This window comes from Trachinotus anak, unplaced genomic scaffold (assembly GCF_046630095.1).
Source record: "Trachinotus anak isolate AG129_WGS33_773 ecotype Australia unplaced genomic scaffold, CSIRO_AGI_Tana_v1 ptg000009l, whole genome shotgun sequence".
NCBI lineage: Eukaryota > Metazoa > Chordata > Actinopteri > Carangiformes > Carangidae > Trachinotus > Trachinotus anak.
The window spans coordinates 13,191,134-13,216,745 of NW_027273860.1; the positions used below are offsets into that span (position 1 = coordinate 13,191,134).

Sequence of the window (25,612 nt, forward strand, 5' to 3'; positions counted from 1 at the left end):
GGTTGGTCCCAGATTTCTGTTTCAGATGACACCGCAGCAAACAAGCCTAGAGAGGCTGCTATGTAGCATGGTGGCATATAATTAATGTGCTAGTGTATTAGCAAGTTTGGCAATGGCATTACTAAAGAAAATGCTGAATTGCATTAATGCAACAGAGGAGAACTGTGCATTTGTTTTTGTGGGCTCAGATGATACATCCTGTCATGCTGTTTTAATAAAGAAGACTAATGAAAACAGTCAGTGTTGTCCAACACAGTAATCCTGAAGTCGTCATTCAGTGGTATCTGAATATGTCGCCCACGTCAAGACAGTGCTCAGAACCCAATCCATAATCAACATAGATAAAGGTGTAAATCACCACTGATTATTTGATCTCTAAGTGGTTTCCGTGTCTCAATCATGATATAGAATTATAAACATAAAATGTATCCATATTGCTCACACCTAATACATACAGTCTGACACGTGCATACAGAAACACACAAACATGCATTAATGTGTTTGAGTCTGAGACGAAATCACACACACATTTTCATCTATACATCCGTGTACCCATATGCATTTCCTTTTGCCTATCACTCTTTCTCCAGCCCTTCCAAATACCTCACTCAATACACAGATGAAGCTACACTCACTATTCCAAATGCAGTGTTTAAAATGTAATCATAATGGTAAACGACCTTCAAATGACCCAATGCTGGACAAAGAGACTCGCACACACAGGGACATATGCAACATTTCAAAGCACCAGCAACTGTGAATACACAAATCAACACATAAACTAGGGCAACATGAAACACATAGAGACGCACGCACAACATTGACAGGTGCTAGGTTTGATTAAAAAAACAAGACAAAAACATGTGAACCCAGATGGATTTCGGCATCTGAGTCTCTCAGAGAGCTGAAGCAATTGAGAAATCCTAATTAAAAGTAAACTTTGGGTAAGATTAGAAAGCTTGCCCTCACTGTTAATGAGAGCATGCTGTTTATGAAATGTAAGCCTTCACAAACACATCAGCATGCAAATGAGTGTTTTGAGTGTTTTAATAAGTACTTCACTACATGTTCCATATTTTTAGTTACATTCCAAACATGAAGAATCGCAGAAAGCATAGAAATGCAGTATTTTGACAATTTAGACATGCATAATGAGAAGCATGTAGTTTGATCAGCCAAGATTTGTTCTTGGAATGGAGTTGATAACACAAAAGGTCATGTGATAACATCTTAAAGCACCTTTAGCACTTGATGGGCATGCGGTGATAAAAGTAGTTCTCCACAGCCTTCCTTCAAGCCTCTTTGCTTTAAGAAGTAAACATGCTTTGTGAAGACTCTACTGATGTATGCTGTATTGACTGAAGCAGCGGGGATTTTCCTTGTGTTGAAGTTTTAAGTGACGTTTTGTGCTGTGATGTTTGGTTCAAACCCTCCAAGAACACACAATAGCCTTATTAGAAAAATAGGGGAGTCATTTGGATCCCATTTTGAAGATGCGAAACAGCAGGGGAAAAACATTTTGATATGAATTCAGAAAAAAATAAATCTCAGAATATGTTGACAGGACTGCCTTTAAAGTTTTGTTCTGCTGCTGAGATGAAGCTGCCGTTGCAGCTTAAGCCGTCAGCAGTGTGTGCGGCCTGAGATTTCAGTATTCAGGAAGCATTCTAAATACAGGAAAGGATTGTTTTCAAAGGAGGGCAAAGCAATGTACTTTATCTTGTAGTCAAACAGATAGATGTGTCTGACAAACTTGGTTCAGTGAGGTCTTACCCAGTGTCCCTGCCAGAGGCAGACATCTCTACTATGAGCTCTCTCCTTTTCCTTGTTTCTTGAGATGCAAACCGTACCCTGACCTTCTATTCTTTTCATATCTCTTTTTCTTTTTCACTGCCCATGTTTTTCTGCTCGTGCACTCACCTAATGTTTTCGTCTCATTCTTTCAGGGATTCAGTCTAAAGAAATTAATCTATTCCCCCTTTATCTCTCCGTCTTGCTTTTTCTTTCATACCCCCCCTCTACACATGTTCCCGCTCACTCTTTTCCCCTGCTACACCTTTCTACATAATGCCGCCTCTCTCTGCCCTTCTACCCCCCATTCCCTCGCCTAACTCACTTTCTTCCCTCTCATATCCTCCCTCTCTCCTTCGCTCCCGCTCACCAAGGTCTTACAGAGGGGAAATGAAAAGTGTATGTATTCTGTAGTGGTGCAGTGTGACAGCAGGAGGGGAAACTGCTGTTTTATGGTTTTATTTATGGTTCTGTAAATTTCTGACGCTGTGCACATCACACACATGGGGCAGAGGGGGAATGAAGAGCAGCCTGATGTGAACTGCTGCTGGTACCCCCAGTGGAGAATAGCAAGGAGGCAGAGGAGGAGTGAACACATGGCCACACGCATTCACAGATTTTGGACCAAATATGCATTAGCTCCAACCTACTGCATGCACTCTCACACACATATCAATGCCCATACACAGTATCTAAACACACATTCTCAAGTATTCATGACAGGAAATTTATATCCCCAAACAAATGAACTCCATCAATTTATCAAGTCAAACACTTCATTAAGCAAAACACATGAACAATGACTTATCCCTGTAATCACCCTCCAATATCAAAATACATAATTTGCTCTCTTGTCTGTTTGCACTTTCGTCTCTTGACTGACTGATACCACGTTCCCAGCAGAGCCGAGTTTTCTTATCTGAAGGTCAACTTAAGCCGGAACAGTATTTGTCACCTCACACTCTTAGACAAACCCAGCTGTGCCATCGTAAACATTTAATGGAAGCGGCTATCATTGCACTGCAGATGGTGCTAGCACTGCTAGTGGATGTCTTGGTTCACATTGTGGCCAATAAATAGCTTTAAATATAAGGAGAATGTCGGATAGAGAAAATGGACATTGCTGTATTGAAATCATAGACAGATATAATATGCACAGTGCAATGATATTTTATCACTGATATTTTTCATATCAGTGATATTTGGAATCCCATTTTACCACACCGAAAGTCTGAAGTACTTGTACTTTTATATAACAGCAGTTTTGTTTTTGTTTTTTCATGGAGTGTGATCATTGTTCACACTCCAAAGGATTTGAATCAACTATTCAAACAAAACTCTAGGAGGCTGTCATGTAGTTTTGCATCTGAATGGTTCACCCAGAAAACCTTGAAACGTTGTCCCAAAAAAAGAGAAAGGACGAATCAGTATTTCCTTGTGTTCTGTTAGAGTAAGACATACTTTGGCTGAATTATGTAAATTGTGCATTAACTGAAGTTTTTGGTTCATCCATCTTCAAACTACAGACATCTGTGAGCTTATAATTCATTTGTTTCAGTGTTTCAGAAGATATATATAAATGTATTTTATTTGTGACAACAATGTATCCCCCAAGATTGTTCAGTGAATGTAAGGATAAAATTGTTATTCTCAATTCTCTACTTAATATTCTTTACTTTTTCACCTTTAGCATAGTTTATAGTATAAATGTATAGACAGATGTCTATACAGCCTATTAGCTGCAATGACATATAATGTCATTCTCAATGTGGTGTGAGAACTGCAGTATTGAGTGTGAAACACATTCATACCTTCACCTCATTTGAGTCATTTAAACAGCTCAGTATTGAACAAACATGATTAATAGAAAATGATTTCACCTCTCTAACTGTGAAGCGTGATGAAATTTGAAAGCACGCTGGTCTAAAGGAGTCGAGGATCTTCTACCTGAGTTCAATTTCCCTCTCAATGACAAGTCGTGTTAAAAAGGGGACACTTGTTCTTTGCTAAACACACTTGGCCATAATGGGAAAAGAAAGATTTTTTTGTTTGTGAGCGAGTACCTGGGATGACAGCTCAATCTCATTTTAAAGGTGTGATATGTCACATTTTCCTGTCAATGGAGAATTTCATCCTTCATTACAGATGATTAGTAAAATTAGCATGAATAATCTGAATCATTAATGATTAGAAGGGTTGGTTTTTCTTGCATTTATACAGATAAGTATCTTCATATCAGTGATTTAATATCAGTAACTGTGATTTCCCTCTAACTCAGAATGGTATTTCTTTTAATGGTAACATTAAAAGCTTAAAAGCTTCCAGTTACCTTCACTGTGGCCCTGTTGGTGACTTCAGTGTGTCATAGATAATTTGACACCAATGTTTCAGTCTTTAAAAATGTGTGATGCAGCATCTTTAACATGTCTTGTTTACAAAAAAACCGTGGGGAGGCAAAAAAGAGAACAGCAACAGTCCTCTCTCCCTTTCAAAAATGGCCCCTAATACCCATAATTCCCCTCTCTACCTGTCCGCTGCAGTGTGAGTGTCTGCAAGTCTCTCCTCTCATCGCCCGCCCTCTTCTCCTAGGTAATTTGTTGTGTAAATACGGTCTAGTTACAGCTGACGGGCCCTTTCAGCTGTGGCGCTGGAAATGCAATTACAGGCAGTAAACATCTCCATTGTTATCACTGGAGGGTACGACGCTCATTTCGGTCCCCTCTGCAACGGGGGCCAGTATTGATCGGTATCAGCTTTGAGGAGGGGATTACTAATGAAGCCATCTGAAAGCCTTTTGTGCTCAGTAAAGAGTTTGCACACACATATGTCCCTCTGTGAGTGTGTGTGCATGTGTGTAAATGATTGTGTCCATGAGAGGCAGACAGAGATAATGTGTGATACTAAATGTTGGTGGCTCTCGACTATTCCTGTTGAGCATGCCCCCTAATGCTTCTATTGTAGTGCTCTGGTGCCTCTGGTGGCAGATCTTAGAACACCAGCCATCAAATTTCACCCCTGAATAGATCTGTTTTCCTCTCTGGTTGTAATACAATCACACTGTGATGAGGGATAAATCCCATGATATTTTTATAGCAATGATATAAACAGCTGTGGACGGTTTATGCAGGCTGCTGAGGGACTTGATGCATGTAGAGAACTGGTGTCTTCTAAGAAAATAGTTGTAGCTATGTACTATTTTGTTGTGTTTTCAGTTTAGAGTGTTAACTATCATTACTGAATAACTGGGACATGTCATTGACTCACTGTGGCCTTACAGTATTGTAAGCCTACTCCAAACTTTACACAAAGATCTTAAAGCCCCTGAAAACTTAGAACTCAAATGTTAACATTGAATATTAAAGACTAAATAAGCAAGATGTGGTTTAAAAAAAACATTGTGATTTATAATTGATAAACAGTTTAAAACTCAGTTCATCTGCTTAATCACGTAGTTGTAGTTTGATCAGATTTGATTGAACGTATGAAAATAAGACACCACTCTTATCACATTTCGATTCAAATAGTGCAAAATTTTGTTTGGTGCACAGATATACAATGTCACCAGAAGTGAAACAGAAATCTGTTATGTACAAAAACCGAAATGGTTCCAACATTTGAATAAAATTGTATGTTCACGTGTGACTCCATTGCTCATAATGAGAAGCTGATTGAGAAAGCAAGTTTTCAGGGCCTTTGAAATGAATTCTGCATTTTTATGAGAATCCACACAGGAGTCCTTGTTTACCTTTACAATTACTTGTGAGGACTTTTTGATCCTCCCAAGGAGACAAATGAAAGTACACATGCTCACTCACACGTTTCACAAAATACTACAATATCTGCCTTGACCTCCCTCTTGCTCAGACGAAACCTTGTGGCTCTGCTGGTATGAACCTGCTCAAAACACATTACCCTGCAGAGGAAAACCTTCAGGCCTGCACTTTAGCACTATCAGACATTATTCTCATACGCCCATAGCATAGTGACTGTGGCTCTGTGTTCACTCAATTATTAAGTACCATAACTTCACATACAACTTGTTTTCCTCCCCGTTCCGAGTCAAGCTGCTCTGATATTATACTTACTTGACAGCCTTTGAAGCAAAACAGGCCTTTTTTTTGCCCCTGTTTGATGTGCGTGCAGGCGCCTGTGGACAAATGATTCGCTTCATTCTCTCCTGCTTTGTTCCTTTGTGTTCATTTGCTTCTTTGCAGAATAATATCTTTCACCATTAATATTTTTGCATATTCATAAAATTCTTATTTTCTAATGTTCTTTATGTTTGTCTATTTTAGAGGATGTTGAAACAGTGCAATTATCAGGTGTTGGTTCGGGTTAATAGTGTGCAAGATACTGTGTGATGTTTGAGGCATTGCATCTACTAAAACAGGTTGTATGATTAATTGGTCTCTTTATTCTTCACAATAGAATGGTATTTGTACTCTTTTGGAGTTAGCCACATAGAGAAAATAGCTCTAAGGAACTGCACTTTATACTCTGATCAGCACAATGAAAACTTTGTCAAAACGTCAGACCTGGAATTCATAGGTCTGAGTGCAGTCGATTACATTTTTATTTTAAAATACACAAAGGATTTTTTTGTACTAATAATGCACCCAATTTTTTGAGATTGAAGGAAAATTGGCCCTTCAGATATCCCCCATGTTTGCAGCTTCATGATTAATTTAGACTTTTGCTAAAGTAGTGCTTTTGAGATTTGACATACATTTTATGAAAACTGACTCTATAGTGTGTGTCTGTAGGGGAAAAAATCAATAACCTAAAATGTTTTTGTTCTTTGTCTTGCAGCTGAAATCTGTTCTCATATCCATCTCTGTGCTAAAATGTGGTTAAATAATGTTGTGCTTTCATGTTGCCTGGCCAGTCAAGATTTTAACTGCATAGCAACAACAGTCAAATGAAGCAACTTCACAAGGGCGGGACTAAATGCTGTGTTTTCTTTGCTGATGTAAAATGTGTGAAAAGTAACATACCTGTGTCTTTTAAGGTCATTCATCCAGGCCCAATATATTCAGAACAGATGGCGATGCTGTTCCCGCAAATGATAATCGAGCTAGACAAGTAGAAACAAAACCTCACCTGCCCTCCTCGCCCCAGCTGTGGTCTGTGCCACTCAGAGCACTAATCCTGCAACTCACTTTCAATCACAGCTTATGGCTCGCTAACACCAAGCAGGAAAACTAGATAATTAGATCAAGAAAACTTAAAAAAAAAAAAAAAAAGACAGAGTGCTTTAGAGATTACAAAGATAAACCCTACAGTGTCTTGGTTTATGAAAGTACTGAGATGCAAACAGGTGAAAGCCTTCCCAAAAATCCAAGTCTAAAGTCACAGCAGAACTTGTTGGGCTTCTCCATAAAGTCTCACACACAATATGTCAACATAATGACAGCAGAATTTTATAGATTTGCTGAACGGTAAGGTGAGAAATACATTAAGTAGATATATTTTACTATTTAATTAGCTGCAGATGGTAATAACAGTGACAGATAAGAGTGAATGAATAACAGAAAGCCCCAGGTGTAAATCCCCTGAGGTGAGTTTGCCCTTTTCACATGAGACACAATCCAACAGCTCTGCTCTCAGGGTGCTTGCCAGCTCTGCTTGTTCAGACCAAATGTTGCGTGAAGAAATGTAATTGTTCATGGGGAAAAGTGACACATAATTTTGTATTTCTGCCATTTGGCCCCATTGAAGCACAGTCAATGGTTTGTTACTTTCCAAAAAGATTAATTATTTTTCATGACGAAATTCCTCAAAAGAACCTCTTTCTGAAACTGCTGAGCTCCTGGGATTTTTGCCTGCTACGGTAACTCATATAACCACTCTAAAAACCGTGGTGAGTCACCAGATCTGAATCCAATGAAACACCTCTGGGATGTGGTAAAACAGGAGATGCCCAACATGAATGTCCAGCAGACAAATCTGCAGAAATGATTGAAACATTTCTTTGAGATTTTGATCCATGTTGCCAACATCTTGTGAAATCCATGCCACGAAGAATAGAGGCTGTATTGAGAACAAAGGGAGGCCCCTACCCAATATTAATATGGTTTTCCTAATAAAGTGCTCAGTGGGTGTGTATGTACTGTACACAAGAGTTACCGCCAATAATAATGTGAAGCTGTTCAGGGGTTTGTGTTCACCAGTTTAATCAAACTGAATAATACTCTCAACAACATGGTTATTAAACTAAATGTTTGGCCCTTAACTTGTTACCACTCACACTGGCAGAATTTGATCTCCCTCACAACAGATAACATCGAGTTTGACCACTTGAGGTCAGTGTTGGCCAAGTGTCCTTTCAGACCGAACTGTTCAGTTCAGTCAATTTACTTTCAGTTCAACATTTGGAACATCCAGGTTGTTATTATCAGCCTAAAAGAAGTAAAGGACACTGAACGATCTGTTACCCACACTTCTGCTTGCATTTTGAATTTGTTAAACAGAGTGAACTAATCTATGTCCCCTCATGTGCAGACAGCATTACAAGTGCACAAAGAGAAATTTACATATGACATTGGGGTATTTCACAAAATAGCAATATGGTTTCACCTTTAAAGTATTTGGACAGTCTTGAATGTGAAAATATCCAGGGCTGTGTCGGCTCCAGTAAATTAATGGTGGATAAAAATGGATCTAAGATCATATCTGATCTGAATTCTTTATTTAAAACTTTCCTCTTCGAAAGGTCATCTCCTTGAAGAGTTTTCAAAGAGCCATTATATAATTAGTGTGGAAGTAGCCTTAAGTATACCAAAGAGCCTTTTGTGACTTGTAAGTGGTCACCTTTCCTGCATCAGCTGAAGGACTCTTTGAGAGGATTTCTTAGCACTTCAGTGACCACACAGTAGGAGTATGTTAAATGGCCTTAGCATAATAGCCTTTGTGAATGTGTGTGGTTTTGGCTGTGAAGCCTGTGTGGCCCTCAGACTGCCTCACTAGGTCCAAATGTCTAAGACACAAAGCGAAGTCATGTGGACCACCTCACATCAGTTACACAGGAACACAAACTGCTCCAGACCACATTCTCTCAAAGGCTTTCACACAGCTGCATTATAAGTAGCCAAACAAGAGAAAGTATTCATTTCCATCTATTTCTGTGCATTGAATAATTTCACTTGACTAACAGTATCACTCTGTAGAGTCTCGTTACTGCTGCATTTAACTAAATTTAATGTATTTTCTGCCCAGATAACCAGGTCCTGCAGTTTGGGAAGCTAGTGAGTACCTCCAACACCTATGAGCCTGTTGCCCCTGGAAACCCCAAGAAGCCTGTAACTGTGATCACAGACCAACCACTACTCTGGAGCATGGACATTCAAAAAGAATAGGGGATGACACAGAAGAGATTCCTCATCTCACTTAATATTTCATTTGTCACACATGGAATGAAATTCCTTTCCTGCAGCTGAGCTAGTAGTTGAAAATGAAAATGCGAAACGCACTCTTATGTGACAAAAAATCTCACTTGTATTTTACTTCACTGTAAACTGACCAAAAGAACTGATTACTGATTTTAGTTTTTATACCACAGTGGCCATCCTTGTGAAGGGTGTGTCTATCTTTTACTGTATTCTTAAAACATGCCTTGTTTCTTCACTGCACAGGGTTAAGATCAAAATGAACTATAGAAGTTTAAACCCTGCTTATACAACCTCATACAACCAGAATCCAAGCCTTGTGCCATACTAACATCTGGTTCCTTTCATTAAAAACATATTTTGACATCAGGTAACTTAAGTAAATACTGAGATAACAGCATATTGCAGAGAATTACAGTCCAGACCATATCCACATTACAACTTCCTTTAAAAGTCTGCATGTGTCTACTTTGCATTACAGCCAACAGTATGTGCCTTAGACGTCCTCCTGTTCCACTGTCACATTGTAGCTATCAATATCTGTTAAGTACTATGGAACATAGAAGAAAAAGTATTTGTGCCTTTGGATGAGTTTATTATTCTACTTAAAAAGGTAGAAAAGATAAAAACCACATTGTTGTGTACAAACTGTAACGATAGAGAGGATATTTCCATAGACAGGACAAATCAATCTGTGGGTTTCCATTTGGTTTATTTACACATCGAAATATAAATGTTGTGCACAGAATGTAAAAATGCCATCCCTTCAGACCCAATCACATCAGCCCAATAACACTTAACAGCACCATCTCCCATCCCAAGGTTTTGAAGTTTGTGTTTTTTCTTGACCGGGATTTAACCACCACTGGAAGAAAAACAAGGAAGGCAGTGTTAGTAACTGAAGAAATCTAAATATATCCATATTGTTTCTGTAATAATCAGTTGACCAGCAAAATTCATTAAATCACAACTGAAGAAAGATACTGTGTCCATCAATACCACTTGCAAAGACTTCACATCATACTACAATTGATATTCAAAAACAAACAATCCAACATCCACTATGGGATAATGTATACTCTGACTTTAATGATATAAGATCAACTGAATAGTATTTGAATTATCTATTGTGCACAAAATAAAATCTTTTCTGTAAAAAGTTTACTATGTAACTAAGAAATGATGAACTACTTTATCATTGTATTAATGCCTATTAAGTACGGTAATGTGGTGAAAATTTCTGGTCCGGTGAGTTATTGCCATTTTATAATTTTATCTTATGCAAAAGATAATGCAACTCAGGTATTATAATAATAATAATAATAATAATAGAATTTGGTCTGGACGAAGTTACTTTGGTTTTTGGTCATTTCTGCTACTTATTGGTCATACAGGGAGTTGCTGACACCATCTAATGTTTTGGAAGATAACTATAAAAGACAGCTAAGTTTTACTGTAGTTTCAAGGCTCAATAACTGCTGCTTTGGCGTCATGATTTTGGTATGTTTATTATTTGTAATAACTAAGGCAATTAAACAGGGCCCCTTAATTATATGAGAGCCTTCAGATTATTTTGTCTTTTATATGTATTTTTATATTGAGCATAATACACTGAATAAACTGGTCATGCTGTAGCATAGATTGATATTTTTGCAGTGAGTAGATGGACAATTAAAAACATTTAATGAAGTATGGGGAGTGGGTAGGGCCAACAAGATCAGCAATTAGAAACTCCCTCTCTCTGTACAGTCATCACTGTTATCAGTGAGACAAAAGGTTTAGATAGCACTTTCCTGGTCAGGGTGTTCACGGTTCCTCTTAGATTATTTATCATTGACAACATAACAATTCACTGTAAAATAGTTAAAACACGCTACTGTAAATTAAAGCCATCACCCTATATAATAAATCAGTTTAAATAAATAATAATAAATTGTACATATTGTAAGTTATGCTGCAGCTGCAACGCAACAATTTCCCAGTTTGGGATCATTAAAGTACTTTGATTGATTGATTACTTACACAATGATGTTGTTGATGGGGATGTGAATGAGTTTGACAAAGAAACCAATGAAACCCATGATGGCAAAACCAATCGCTGTGGCCATAGCGATCTTCTGGAATTCTGATAAATAAATAAATAAATAAATAAATAATCAAGGTTAAAACAAATGACTTTCTCCAGCTGCTCATCGCCCCCTTTGTATCCCAAATGCTTAAGATTTAACACTGTTTCCGGTACGACAAAGACTGGGGTAAATGAAGTGTAAATGTTACCTTTTCTGTCGGGTTTTGTGCATCTTTTTACGAGCCTGATGGAGTCTTTGACGAACTGCCGGCTGGGCTCAACAAACTGCATGACCTGATCCATGGTGTTGAGGCTGCAGACACAGGTTCACAAGACCAAGTCGGTGTTAAAGCTTGTGCTGACGTTGACTTTTCAGCAGCCGGAGCCTTTCGTGACTCCCACAACGTTATGGTCGTCAACATGCCGTACATCTTCGGCTTCCCCATGAAATCTTAACCAGTATATTCAAATAAATGCGCATTCATCTTTGAAAAGCCATATCTGAAGGTGGTTACAACAATTAGTCAACTCCTCCTTGCTAGCTACCGAGAGAAAAGCTATCAGCTCGACGTTACATTGAATGGAAATCCAACACATACAAGTTAGAGGTAACACACCCGTTTACTGGATGAGACTATTGTGAAAATATTTATATAGTTATAATATTTAGCGGAACAGCACTTGCTTACCTGTTTCTGAGGTGGTGTTTGATGAGAAGACAGTCGGAGCACTGAGGGCCACGTAGCTTTCAGGCAGCCTGTTAGTGGAGAAGAGCTGACGTAGACTTTGAACGCGCATGCGTATGAGTGGCTATTTCTTTTTTTTTATTTGAGCTTGAACTGTTGTCCACACTGCCACCTACAGGCTAGGAGGTTCCCATACAGGGACAAGCTGCCCGTGTTTATTTCAGCAAGAGCAGACATCTTGACTTGTCATAGCAGGGATCCTATTATTTAAACCTATGTTTTTCCTACTGTGAAATTAAAATACCCTCTGGGAAAAAGGCCTACAGTAGAATGGGTTAACCCAATTTCACTCTTTCCTTAATGACATCAGGCTTTGTTCCAACTCTTAGTTTGACTTCAAAATAGAAAGCTTACCGGGAATATACATTTCACCTCATTATTTTCTTTTCCCACACCTTTTTTTTTTTTAATTAAATGTAAACATTATTACATTTTCATCTTGGAAAAAACATCCAGAATCACCCTCTCTCTTATTAACAAACTTTATTTTCAATTTAGTGACACAAGTAGTGACATTCTGCTGTTAGTTTACTACAATAAAGTGAAAACTTTCAACACTTTTTAAAAATAAGAGTACCTTTCTGGAAAAAGGAGAAAGACTGCTGGGATATCATTATTAAGTGTGTGTGATTATGCATCTTTCATAACACATTGATTGCTTAAAGGGAGCACTGGTCCTGGACTCCTGAAGCCACTCCTGCTCATGCCACACTTCTTCTTAAATACTCCCTCACGTCATTTAGATTAAGATGTGGTTTCTTAATATAATTATGGTGTTTCACTTCTCAATTATACTTTGTATAATGGAGATAGTACATAGATATATAGTAATCATCATGTCCAGCAGCAGAAGCCCATGTGCTGCAGTCCAGAGAATTCAATACACTGTTTTCCATTACTGGGGCATCAATCAATTAGCAGAGTAAATAATGCCAAACAGTATGTTGTAGACTGTAGGATTTCAACATTACTTTTAACATTTGTCACTTGTCACAATGAAGTGACAAGTAACAATGGAGTAAGTGATCTCAGATTAAGTCACCTGTTTGGGTGGCACTGGCTAAAACTTTAAGACCCTCCATTCTCCTGTAATAGACAAGGCTTACCTATTCTCTTTTAACTCTCAAAGGCAAAATTCAGAGCAGTGTCACACATTACTGCATCTGAAAAGGTCAACCCAGCAGCTTGGAAAATGTCAACGTTGCCTACATAGAATCAGAATACACATACTGTATGCGGCTACTTTTACATCAAAGTCACAAAAAAGCATAACTTTACAGTATGTTTTCCAATATAACAGGTTTTACATGCAGAACATGCTGCCAAATTTAGACATCATCAATGTCTTTGCGGAAGCCTCAACATGTTGATACATTATAACCACATCATGATTACAACCATATGTAACTGCACTGTGCTTTATTTATTATTATAGCAGGAAAGGCAATTGAAACTGCAAATTGTAAAATACAAGGCAATCAAATAAAACACAGGGTTTACAGATCAATAAAAGCACATTCTAATACTTTAAGTGCTACAAAAGCAGAACAGGAACCACTTCATATTGTCATCTAAGTGCTTTAACTGTCAACTGGGATGTACATTATTTCATTTAGAGCCACTGATCAGAACCAAACTGTTCTGATCAGTGCCAAAAACATGTAGGTGAGACTTTCACAATGGGTTATCAAAAGCAAGACACTGCTGGCTAATGTCTTTACAAGCTATCATATTTACAAGATTGAATAGCATCTGCACTACAGATGCAAAACCAACTAAACAAAGAATAACTACATCAGTCAGTAAAAGCACAGTAAAAAGAGCAAACAGTTCTACATTTCTTGTTCAACATGTTTCAAATTCTATAAAAAAGTACGGAAAACAATTGCTAACAAACAGTTCCATATAGGTGTAAAACGTCATGCAATCTTGTTTGATAAATACAACTTGACTAAACATAAGATTCTTCAGAACATTTATAAAATGGTAGTGTCTCTGTGATTTATGGACTGGATTTTTGAGTCATGTAATCAGTCACAAAATACATCTTTTTCACAACAGTAACAGAAACATCAATGCCTCTATAAAAGTGCTTAACAGTGCTGTTTGAATGATGATATTTATACATCGCATAGAATGCCCTTCGCTGCACAGTTAACTTTCCACCATTCATTGCCAGGTGATGCCAAGCATATTGCAGCTGATTTCCCACAGTTTCTGGGCCAGGTCATCATCAGAGGCAGCCCTAGAGCACCTTGCAGGGGCACAGTCACTAAACACACACAGGGACAGAGAATGGCCATTACAAACTGTGTTACACAAGAATAAAAAATGAAGACTCTCAACTACATAAAAGGTAGTACACCCTTGTATTAGTCAGCAGGTAGAAATAGTCAGCATTAAGCCAGCACTCTGAAAGCTCTTGTATAGCCAATTGAGAGCTGGCTGAAATACTGTGTGTACCTGAAGTACCCTCCACTCTGGCTTTCCAGACCTGGCTCCACAGCACAGTAAATGGTGGTCTGAGCTCCCTCCACTGTTGTCTTGGTGAAAATCCTGAAAATCTTCACTGCCACCTGAATACACTGGTGCTGGTGCCTCCACAGGTCAGACTGCACCACCCCCGGGTGCAGAGAGAACACGCTCACCCCTGTGCCTGTAACATATGTACAGGCGCCTACGCAGTCACCTACACACATACTGTATATACATGTTCAAATATTCAAGCAAATATGACCTGGTTATTAATATGTGCATATTCTGATGTTATGCTTTTACACGTATTTGACATTCACATATTTGTGAAATAATGCTTCAGTAGATACAGTAACTGCATAACTGCATCAGTGACTGAGCATATGCAATTGTATTCATAAATTAAATAAAATAGCCATGGTGTTTGCATTTTATTTTTATTTTGTTCTTCCCCTTCAATCCCAAATCTTCTGTTCTTCTGGTCTGAGTTTTAAAAGCTACACTCCAGATCTAGGGAATCAGCTTTTAGACTCCAGGGCCTCTTTTTTTTCTTTTTTATTAAAGCAATTTGTTTCAGTTCTTCTCCATTAAGCAAGACAAAAACAATGGATTGAGGCAAAAAATGACTCATTTCAAAAGCTGATTCATGTGTAATAGCTTACTTACCCAGAATAGAGAAGAAAAGACAATCAAATGAAGATAAACCCTTATGAAAGCTATCCAGTGCATAAGTAATGGTAAGTTTGGACTACCTCACGTCATTCTGTTCTTATGTAAAACTGAATACAATGCTGTTTTTCTTTGAGATTCACATTTCTCCACCTGCTGTAAAAAAAATCTCTTTGACATGTGAATATGCACACGTTTATTTGCATATTTGTGTGAATGGTTATATCATGTCTACAACAGTTGTGAATTAAATTTAAAACCAAATCTGTCACTTAGTTATTTTTTCTTTGAGACGTGAGCGTGCTTGCTCACCTTGTAACCGTTTGGCTAGTGAGCGTGCAAACAGGACATTCGCCAGCTTGCTCTGTCCATAGGCCTTCATCGTATCGTAACTCCTCTCACTGTTGATGTCATCAAGTCGAAGCCCGGTCCAGGTGTGGGCCACCGATGCCACAACAACAATACGGGCCGGAGCCGAACGTTTGATGAGGTCCAGCAACAGGTAAGTCAACAGGACGTGACCTATGGAAAGATGAGACGCACTTATTCAGGATCTCTAACGCCAACCAAAGAAATATCACACAACTCTGCGATCAACCTCTTGACTGTGATATTGGCGCCTTTTGGAGGATCTTTCATGCAAATATCGGACAAATAATATGGCTTGTTGTGCAGTTAATTGACTAACAGAACAGTCTATGGACATACTGCCAGCCAGCAACACTACAATTTGAGCACAAAGACTTTAAAGAGAGCCTTGTGAAAGTTGAAGCTGCTGTCGAGGTAAGAAAACTGTAACACTGCGAGACATCACCGCTATCTCGCAAACGAGATACTATCTAGATTTACTAGTGTTGTATTTCTTATGTAGGAAAATAGTACTATTGTTGCATTGTAGGTTTTTCGGCTTGCGTTGTGTTTTTGTGGTGCTGAATGGAGAGCACCTATAAAGTGCACAATACAAACAATTTAAATCGTGAGCGATTTTTGTTTTCACTCTACTATCACTCAAGTAAATGAAGGGTCAATTTCATCTAATTTCTCCATCTGTCTCTGCCTCTCTCTTTGGAAGTTCTCTCCCTTTCAGTAATTTGCCATCACTACCTGACTCACTCTATGTGTTGCTTTAGTAGCATACACCATGATACCAGCGCTGAATATTTACTTTGTGCTGTACTTGTGATTCCATGTTACGCTGGCATCACAAGTGGTTTCTGTTCATAATCAACCTACAACCTTACTATGTTGCTGATATGATGGTCATAATCCCAAACATACACTAGCACATGTGGATGGGGTGCCAACTGAGGGCAGGCTGTTGAACTTTCACTGCAGTTTATGGGCCATACTTGGATGCCCTGACCCCGGTTGATGCTCTGCATGCACGTTGAGCTAAAGGGCTCAGTCTCTTTGTTGACTAGTTCTCACTAAGCCTGCATTTGTCATTCAAAAAATTCAAAAAAATCTCCAAGTACTACAAGCCTCAAAGTCTGGATAATCACAGGAATGTTTTCAATGCTCAACAGTTATCAAACATTATTCCACCTCAAATGCTAAATCACCTGTGCGGGATAATAACTATATTTAAACAAAGGGAAACCCCGGACAATATTTGCAAAGACAGATTCTGTTCAGGATACACATTCACAGTGGCATTGCCATGAAGTGTGACATGTGGAAGGAAATTTGTGTTTGTCGATTTCCTTGCAATTGTTCTCTTTCTCCTGTTTTCCTGTTGACCCAACCAGAGGTGATCATTATCTTACATGCATGTGAACATATAAAGGATGTTTGTGAATGTAAAGGTATGTATTTATATATACAGTATGTGTGTGTTGTGTGTATGTGTGTGTATGCCCATATGTGTGTGGGTGACTATGTTTGAGCACACCATGTTCTTGTCTCTGTCAGCCTGTGACAAAAATACCACCGAGGGAACGATCATTTGGAAGGAAGCCATGGTCCAATACCGGGATAACACTGACAGCTTGAAGAATATGGTAACCCTGGTTCATTTTCCTGACTGACACGTTAGTCAGCTTGGTTGTATAAGAATTGTGCAGCTTGTTAATAAGATGTTTCAAACACATTCAAAAATATTACTGATGATGATCAATTACCAAAACTGAGCACTCTAAAATACTTTGAAATCACTCTTTTATTCATCCTGCTGATAAATATCACAGCCAACCAAACCACTTCACTGAATTTTATGCCTGTTTGACAGATTCTCATGAACATGAAATTTCAAATTCAGGTAGAGACTATAACTTCCACTATGACTTACCCAAATGATTGACGCCTAGCTGCAGCTCAAAACCATCTACAGTCTTGGAGTAGGGACACATCATGACGCCTGCATTGTTTATCAGGATATTCACCTGTTTCTCCTCTGAAAAGAATATTATGTAGTTAGTTGGTAAGAATTCCCCAAATATTAATATTTGCTATATAGACCACATTCATACAGAGCTTTTACAATGTGCCTGTTATTCATTCACACACACACACATCAGTATTGACAAAGTGACTATGCAAGGCAGTAGCCTAACAATCCTCACGGACACATGGGGGAGCCAAGGATTGAACCACCAACCCTACAATTAATGAACAACCTACTGTGAACCACAGTTCAGGAAATTCATCAACGTTCACTGATCACTGATCAGTGTTGTTTTTATGCCTCCACGCCGGTGACAGCCAGAGCTGGAGGCTAATTGTTTTTGGGTTGTACGTCCATCCATCCCATTCTCGTGGACACAATATCTCAGTGACGCCTTGACGGAACTTCTTCAGATTTGGCACAAATGTCCACTTGGACTCGCTGATTAGATTTTGGTGGTCAAAGGTCAAAGGTCAAGGTCACGTGACCTCACAAAACATTTTTAAGCCATTACTTAGTTAAAATTTCACACATGGTTAATATTTTCTAATGACTCTGGAGAAACAGGGATGTAATCTGAAACTAGTCTGAGTGGCAGAGGCATACAACCGCGAGGCTGTAATTCTAGTTTCTTCTTTGAAAGAAAATGTTTACAGTAAGATATTAATGGATAGTTACCCACCTCTGATGATGAGCTCAGCAAATGCTCTGATGGACTTGGTGTCAGACAGATCCAATTTCCTGATCACAACATTCTCATTTCCTGTGTCTTCCAAAATGTCCGCCCGTGCTTCCTCTGCCCTCTCCAGGTCTCTGCACGCCATGATGATGCGCGCCCCTGAAAAACGAGTGCAATGAGTTGGTAGCACAATCATGTCAATGTGCACGACAACTGCTTTGACTTGTTTAATTACAGTGAATGCTTTAAATTTGGCTGCACAAGCCATAAAGAGTCAACAAGGTTACTTCTGGCTTTAAATTTTGCCCATGGCACGTTCTTCCCATTCACCTAAACCTCTCAGAAGTGGAAGCTCTGAATTTCTACCAGCAATCGTGTGTAGACTGAGTACTTGTACCTTGTTCCTTTTCCTTTCCCTCTATTGCATGCTGGGTTCATCCCCCTCATGACCCTGACTTAAGTAAATAAAGCAAATATGGACTGGTGGATGTGATAATTTCACAGCCATTCTCTTCTTATCATTTTGATGGAGGCTCTAAATTTGTCAATTTTACTTCATGACAACTCACAGGACAAAGAGAATAAGTAACCATTTTACAGTCATTACATTATACTACGAAGTTGACAGTGATTTATTAAGGTAAATATTCTACACACAGGAGGTTCAAATCCTTCAAAGTTCCCCAGCTCAAAACTACAATAGCTCTGTTCATTTGCAGGCATAGGGAGCTACCTACATCAATTAAGGAGGAAGTACCTAAATCTCACAGCGCACTTTTGATTATCCTCTAATGTTTTCTAAACTCTCATTCAGCATCTCATTTAGCCAACTGCTCCGCTCACATGAACACAAGACCCTCTCAGCTGTGTCATTCTCATTCGCCTCTGACGCAAATTACGATGCATTTCTCCTTAATGAGCCCAGAAAGGGGCTTTGAGGACACGCACACACACACACTCATAAACACACACAGACAAACACGCTTGCTTCCTCCTACGCCCACCAGGAGCAGACACACACATACAAAATAGCTGTTGTACCAAGCAATTATGGAAGCAGAGAGCCATTAATCAGTTGGAGTGCGGTGTCTGTGTCCCATCACAGTGTCTTTGTTTCTCCCCTGCTGCTCCCATGTGGGAAAACCCGATTGTTCCCACATCTCCCTGGTAGCCAAGTTCACTCAATTAGATAGAATAGTACACAAATAGTGAGAATAGAGGGCTATACTGATTCAAGTTAAAGATCACCCACCAGATGATTACACACTGTTATGCATGCATAAATAATATATATATATATATATCAGTATGCAAATTAGGGCAAAATACAAATCACAACTGAAGTTAACTCTGATCATTTTCTGTATATTCATTTTGAATAAAATGTAATTATGGCAGCACTCCATCATTTCACTTTTCAAACATAAACTTTTGTCATTTGACACGGATAAGTAATATGCACATTTCACTTTGTCAAGATGTTAAATGCATCTAAGAATGAATGTTGTAACCAAACAAATAAATGATTAAATGGCTGATAGGATGCAGGGCCCCAAGCAACAACCGTAAATCACTGAAAAGCTAATCATGTTGTCATCATATTATTATATGATCCTGTTTACTGAAAGGTGATACTGCAATTTGACGGAGCATTCTCCTGAAACAAGAAGCACTGTGTCACATTTCCTCTCCTCCAACCTGTTTTTCTGTTTTTCTTTCACCTTTGTTCCATACACCCTTCTATACATTTATCAAAAATAAAACTTCCTGTTTCATATTCTAGGTTAAACACTAAGTTATTTAATTTATGAGTCCTATCGTTGACAAAATAAAAGAAAATCTCTGAATGTGTGCACAGTGATTGTTTTCAAAAAGAGGTGGTTGATGCCATGCTGAGCCTTTCAAGTGCAGACGAATGAACAAACTGAATCGCATATGCAGAACCAGTTTTCATATTGCTCACTGTGTGTGTGTGTGTGTGTGTGTGTGTGTGTGTGTGTATGTGTGTGTGTGTGTGTGTGTGCACTGCTGGGTGCACCCTCCCATCTCTCTTTGTTGCCTGTCTGGCTGTGGAGGCAAACAGACCCATCACAATGCTCCCTCTGTCCCCTTGATGTCTCGTCTGTCTTGCATCGCTGCCATTTGTCTTTGTCGTGGATTTGTAAAGTTAAGCAAGATGCTCCTTTGAGTTGCCAGCGCCCCAAATTTCTTCCCCGTCCTTGGTCTTGAAATATTTTAAGTATGCTGTGGTTATAAAATCACTTTATACAGCCTGATATTCCTGCTATAAAACGTATATAGTCACACAGAATAGGCAAACGAGTAAGTAGGATTAAACCTGAGTCTATGGTGGAGGTCTGAGGACAGAGGTCACAGTTAAAGATCACGCTTTATAGCTTTACACCACCCAAGCATTAGGGGCTCTTAATTCCATTGATAAGTGTGGAATGTGTAAGTCGCAGTTTGAAAGTTTGTTTAAAAAGACAAGAAAAAAAAATAGAGACAGATAAATATCAGTGAGACTGAGCCTCTGGACAGACAGACACACAGCTGGACAGACAACTCTGAACAGTACCTCTTCTTGCCAGATCCCTGGCCGTTTCTTTGCCTATACCAGTGTTGGCCCCAGTGATGATGACTGTTTTTCCATCAAGCCTCTCCTGACATGACCAGCGGTTACAGCACACACTACTGAACAAGAGACACAACATTTCAAGCACAGAGAAACCTTTGAATTACAGAAAAAATAGAGTACGTTGATCAAAAGTAGCATGTTCCCTCCATAATAAGTATTTTTGGAAAAGTTTCAGTGCTGGCAGTAATCTGCTTCATTCACAAATACAATCCTCTCTGGAATTTTCCACTAAAGTCCAGAAATGTGGAAATATATTGAGAAAAAAAAAAACATCCAACATGCTCAACGTGATCCATCAGTTGATTTGATTTTGACTTTTTAAAAACCATTTTTGTGACATTTAAGCACACAGAGGTATATACTGCACATATAGGCTAAAAACAGTCAGTGGTTAATGTAACTATTTTTAAATTACTCTAAATAACAATTCAATTGTAGTCGAGGAAAAAAACGAATCTGAATCTATGCAAAATTCAAATTTTTACACAAGTATAATCTGACAAATCTGGTGGCTGGGTGGATCGTAATCCCCTTCACATATCTCACATTCCTGTTATTACTGGAGGCAGCCATGGCCACCTAATCTCTCTGCCGTTTTTACCGGTTGTCTTTTTTTTTTTTTTTTCCTCCCCTACCTGCAGTGCATTCTTCCTGGTGAGCGGAAAAATTAAAAAAAAAAAAAAAAAAAAAAAAAAAAAAAATCCTCTTCAGCACTTCAGCAAAGAGATGAACAAAAACACCTCCTTCAGTCTTCTCAACAGTTCATCCAGAGATTTCGTGGTCTCTCTCTCTCTCTCTCTCTCTCTCTCTCTCTCTCCCCACCCCGCCGCGTTTGTCATCACAACATCGGAGCTGGACCAATCAGGAGCGAGCTGACGCATAATTGATTCCCAAGTTGCAGACTGTGGAGCAGGGGGCTCTCCTGCTGCCTCCTGCTGTCCGAGTCTCACTTTATGTGGACTGTGTCGACAGAGGAGAGTTTTGTTTTTTTTTTTTTCTTTCACCGCAGGGAGTCAGATATAAAGTGCAAATATTAAAGCGGGGCACACAGATAGATGCTTACACTTTTAGCTCTGATTGGCCGTTGTGAAAGAAGATCTATTACCAGCAACAGGAGTAATGGTTAATTATGCTGTAATATAATCACCATGCTTTTATCGTGGTAATACTGCAAAACTGTTTCCCGGCCACTTGAGGTCCCCCCAAGACAAATTTGACCATGTTGCCCCCACACACACCTAATCCCAAAGTCCCAAAATGAGTTAGACAAAGAAAGAAAAAGGAAAGTAGTTTGAAACATCAGTGATATTTTATTAGCAGTAACTATGATCATTTCATTCTCCAACCTTTTTGCATGACAGACTTCACGACCCTTTTTTAGTTTTACCAGTCAAACTCTATTTCAGTGAGTAGGTTTAGCCCATTCTGGTTTCCTGCGTGTCCACTTAAACACACTTTGCCCATGACATAGGTCACATTTTCAGCATTCAGTAGATCTAGCGTCACCGTATTCGTTTCACTGAGGTCACTGAGGGGTCACTATCACTGTGCTCATAAATACTGACTCGTAGTATGTAGGAGATGTCTGTACGTTTATCTCCAGCGGATGCCCAGCAGGTGGCAGCTCACAGCCCACAACTTTAAGGCAGTGCCGTCATCCTGACCTGCCCTGCAGCTCTGTGACCTGGCACAGTCCCTGAAAGAAAAGGAAAGGAAAACATAGTTATTACCTCCTTGCAACATTTTAATCCTCTTCAAGTTCTAAAACAGCCTGTTTCTCTTTACCTAATCCTCCTGTATCGTGGTTGCTATGGAATTAATGAATGGAAATGAATGATGAATGGTGGTCTACATGGATTTACCTTGGCAGTGAATGTCACAAGATGCTGCTTTTATTTCACCGGTGGCTTGTTATGTGGCTTGTTATGTGGCTTGCTTCGGCTAATTTGTATGGACTAATCTAGAAATTGCCGTGACTGCTATAGCATCTCAAACTCACTTGTAGTATCCTCCATTGAGCAGCAGATGCTCGGGAGTGACGGTGCAGTAGATAGTGGTGTGGGCTCCCTCTGCGGGGGTCTTGATCAGCGAACTGAAGAACTTGGCTAGATCCACAAGAGGGCGCCTTATGTGGCGGGTTATTTCAGTGTTCACCACTCCAGGGTCCACCGCGTAAGCCGTCACACCTAGGACTGGAGGGAAAGAGGTGGATGTAGGAAGAGGACTTTCTGTAAAATGGGTTCATGTGGACGTAGGTACACATGTACATTTCTGTCCCGCTACATTGTTTTGGTCAGGCTGGGATAAAGAAAACCCTTGAAAACAATGTAACAGTAGTCAAACGCAGATTACATGGCGTAGGAAGGTACAATGAAATACATCAGCTAAACACCAGGATCCATGGTACAATAACTCCACGCTTAGCATAAAAAATTCCACGTACAGTTTGTTGATTATAATTATTTACAAAAATCATACTGTACTCATACCTATCTGTAGATTTTGTAGATTGATAATGAGATAATGAGTGTGGCAGGCCGAGTGATGATTCATTCTTCAAAATGACTGTTTTCTACAAACGTGTTTCTCCATGCTCTGTTTCTTGCCCAGAGCGGTTGTGGTTGAAGCATGAGACTCTCACACTGGCGAGAGATGCTGATCCATTTTTTATGCACAGCGAAAGAGACAGAGAGGCACAGAAAGAGACGTAAAGACAAACATACATAATCCTGTTCTCTCTTTCTGTCACAAACACACTGCCTACCCTCAGTCCTCTTGGCCAGCTCTCTGGTGAAGAGGACGTTGGCCAGCTTGCTCTGTGCGTAGGCCCTGACAGGGTGATAGTTTTTCTCACCACTCAGGTCATCAAACTGGATCTTGCCCAGGGCATGAGCTGCCGATGACAGGTTGATAATCCGGGATGGGGCTGAGTGCTTCAGCAAGTCCAGGAGCAGAAAGGTCAGGAAGAAATGACCTAGAGAGAGAGAAAGTAGAGCAAAAGACAAGGTGTTTGAAAGGCACAGAGGGAGCACAATAAAAACTGTCAAGAAAGAGATTTATAAGCAGCGTTAAAAGAAATACACAAAGGCCTAAGATACTGTCTCCATGGTCATGCAGACACCAAAATGAACTGGTGGATCATTTGTTTTATTGTTGCGTGCTAGATCTTCATTTCTAGAGTGAAAAGTAACAAGGGCCACTGGCAGGGATAAATAACAATAATAGATTGCACTAAAATGTTTTCATACAATAAGAGGCCCCCATGATTCCTTGTGACACCACTGCTTTTAACTTAATACAAGGACAAGCAATATTTTCATCTCCTACCCAAGTGATTGACTCCAAACTGCATCTCGTATCCATCTGCTGTCATAGCATAAGGGCAAATAGCCACACCTGCATTGTTGATCAGGTAGTGAAGAGCCTTCTCAGCTGGAAAACACAACATTTGTTACCCACATGACAGTCAAATTACTGTAAGAACTTTATACCGTATTCTGGGGTTCATATATATGTGTGTGTGTGTGTGTGTGCCACCCACTGTTGTACATATTCTCAGCAAACAGGCAGATCGATTTGGTGTCAGCCAGATCCAGTTGCCTGGCGACTACCTTGGCTCCCCTCACCTCCCTCAAGATGTCACGAGCAGCTTGCTCTCCTTTTGCCATGCTCCTGCACGCCAAAATCACCCGCACACCTACAGAGATTAATACCTCTCAGTGATGCGTGCGTTTGCATGTACGTGCATGTTGAAATGTGATCGAGGTAAAGCGATGTTGAGCTTACTTTTAAACACTTATCTTTGTCTAAGCGTTTATCTGTCAGAGCATATGCCAGTACTCTCTGCTCTCATATGATTGTAGCTTTTTCTTATTAAGACCATTGCTGATCTCATTACATCCAACAGTTTTTTAATACTTGAGCCACCTCTTTATATTTGTTATTCTTGCATGAGCTTGTTAGGCTTAAAATGTTTTCCACACAGGTAATCTGAGTCACACACACACAAAAAGAAATGTCAGTAATACTAAGAGTATAAGTCATCATGGTACTCATTATTTTGTCTTTGTATGTGCAGCTCTGTTTGCTTGCCTCTGCTGGCCAGGTCTTTAGCTGTCTCTTTTCCAATTCCAGTGTTAGCCCCCGTCACTATCGCTGTCTTTCCCTCCAGACTCACGTCTGAAGACCAATTTGGGAGAAACAGAGACCTGAGGAATGAGTTATGAAGGTATGAATCATTAGAGGAGCACTAAAGGGGATCCATACACAAACATGAGGGTGGAGTCCATTTTTACTGTTAAGAATTTGAAGCAGAACTTAATAAGAAAAGTGAGGTGAATAAAAGCTATTGTTTATGTGACAAGTTTGTTTAACCGTACAGTAACTTAATTACAAGGTGTGTGGGTTTACTTTCAGTATCTGTCTAAACAGACCTGAAGCAACAACATCCACCCATCTTATCCCAAAGCCGGGTAAACAAATTATGAATTCTATTTGGCTTACGCCTGGCATTTAGTCCTGAAATAGCATGCATTAAAGCATTACATATTGCTGCATTATGCAATGCATTCCTAAAAAAAATCCTTAAGAGATAATTCTACTTTCATCGCTTTCTTCTGGTGATATCCTTTAAGGAGTTTCTTACCTGATTGCTTGCATTTCTGTAGTAGCTGGTATAAAATCCTTCCTAAAACTTGACCGACTCTGATATTGTCTCAAGACTCAGGTCCAGAGAAATGAAATCGAGGACAGAGGTGAGAGAGAGAGAGAGAGAGAGAGAG

At 39.4% G+C, this 25,612-nt stretch overlaps 4 protein-coding genes across 7 annotated transcripts in view; 1 reads left to right on the forward strand and 3 right to left on the reverse strand.

The window, feature by feature from the left end:
* The window catches only part of tpk1 (thiamin pyrophosphokinase 1), a 68,553-nt gene extending 58,396 nt beyond the window's left edge, over positions 1-10,157 (forward strand). For all 3 annotated transcript variants that reach the window (XM_071485440.1, XM_071485437.1, XM_071485439.1), the window contains exon 9: positions 9,007-10,157. In XM_071485440.1, the coding sequence (XP_071341541.1) occupies positions 9,007-9,146 (140 nt within the window). In that variant the 3' untranslated portion in view covers positions 9,147-10,157. The remainder of the gene's footprint in view (positions 1-9,006) is intronic.
* On the reverse strand, positions 9,868-12,073 carry sec61g (SEC61 translocon subunit gamma). The gene is made up of 4 exons (XM_071485441.1): positions 11,934-12,073; positions 11,454-11,557; positions 11,199-11,301; positions 9,868-10,041 (listed from the first exon to the last, which is right to left on the reverse strand). Exons 2-4 carry the CDS (start codon positions 11,545-11,547, stop codon positions 10,032-10,034), a joined length of 207 nt encoding a protein of 68 aa, XP_071341542.1. The 5' UTR covers positions 11,548-11,557; positions 11,934-12,073; the 3' UTR covers positions 9,868-10,031.
* A 385-nt stretch (positions 12,074-12,458) lies between these two features.
* Positions 12,459-21,599, reverse strand: LOC139625453 (retinol dehydrogenase 12). 2 transcript variants are annotated; one of them, XM_071485435.1, is made up of 7 exons: positions 21,467-21,599; positions 20,772-20,887; positions 18,200-18,355; positions 17,422-17,526; positions 15,447-15,656; positions 14,454-14,646; positions 12,459-14,262 (listed from the first exon to the last, which is right to left on the reverse strand). In XM_071485435.1, the coding sequence occupies exons 1-7, from the start codon at positions 21,475-21,477 to the stop codon at positions 14,160-14,162; spliced, it is 894 nt and encodes a 297-aa protein (XP_071341536.1). In that variant the 5' UTR covers positions 21,478-21,599; the 3' UTR covers positions 12,459-14,159. The 2 variants fall into 2 exon arrangements, with proteins under 2 accessions (XP_071341536.1, XP_071341537.1); XM_071485436.1 differs by having other exon boundaries at positions 14,029-14,262; positions 20,772-20,884; positions 21,467-21,570.
* A 522-nt stretch (positions 21,600-22,121) lies between these two features.
* Positions 22,122-25,612, reverse strand: LOC139625452 (retinol dehydrogenase 12). The gene is made up of 7 exons (XM_071485434.1): positions 25,477-25,612; positions 24,924-25,039; positions 24,373-24,528; positions 24,159-24,263; positions 23,596-23,805; positions 22,831-23,023; positions 22,122-22,527 (listed from the first exon to the last, which is right to left on the reverse strand). Exons 1-7 carry the CDS (start codon positions 25,488-25,490, stop codon positions 22,425-22,427), a joined length of 897 nt encoding a protein of 298 aa, XP_071341535.1. The 5' UTR covers positions 25,491-25,612; the 3' UTR covers positions 22,122-22,424.

Bases quoted from the DNA above. Each gene is read 5' to 3' on its own strand.
- LOC139625453 (XM_071485435.1), bottom strand. The intron at 18,356-20,771 runs GTACTGTTCAGA...CTCGTTTTTCAG, and splicing joins CAGGGATCTGGCAAGAAGAG to GGGCGCGCATCATCATGGCG. The intron at 17,527-18,199 runs GTGGGTAACTAT...TATTCTTTTCAG, and splicing joins TGCTGAGCTCATCATCAGAG to AGGAGAAACAGGTGAATATC.
- LOC139625452 (XM_071485434.1), bottom strand. The intron at 24,264-24,372 runs GTGGGTGGCACA...TGTGTTTTCCAG, and splicing joins TGCTGAGAATATGTACAACA to CTGAGAAGGCTCTTCACTAC. The intron at 22,528-22,830 runs GTGAGTTTGAGA...CTTTTCTTTCAG, and splicing joins CTCAATGGAGGATACTACAA to GGACTGTGCCAGGTCACAGA.
- sec61g (XM_071485441.1), bottom strand. From the start codon at position 11,547: ATGGATCAGGTCATGCAGTTTGTTGAGCCCAGCCGGCAGTTCGTCAAA. The intron at 11,302-11,453 runs GTAACATTTACA...TTTATTTATCAG, and splicing joins CACAAAACCCGACAGAAAAG to AATTCCAGAAGATCGCTATG.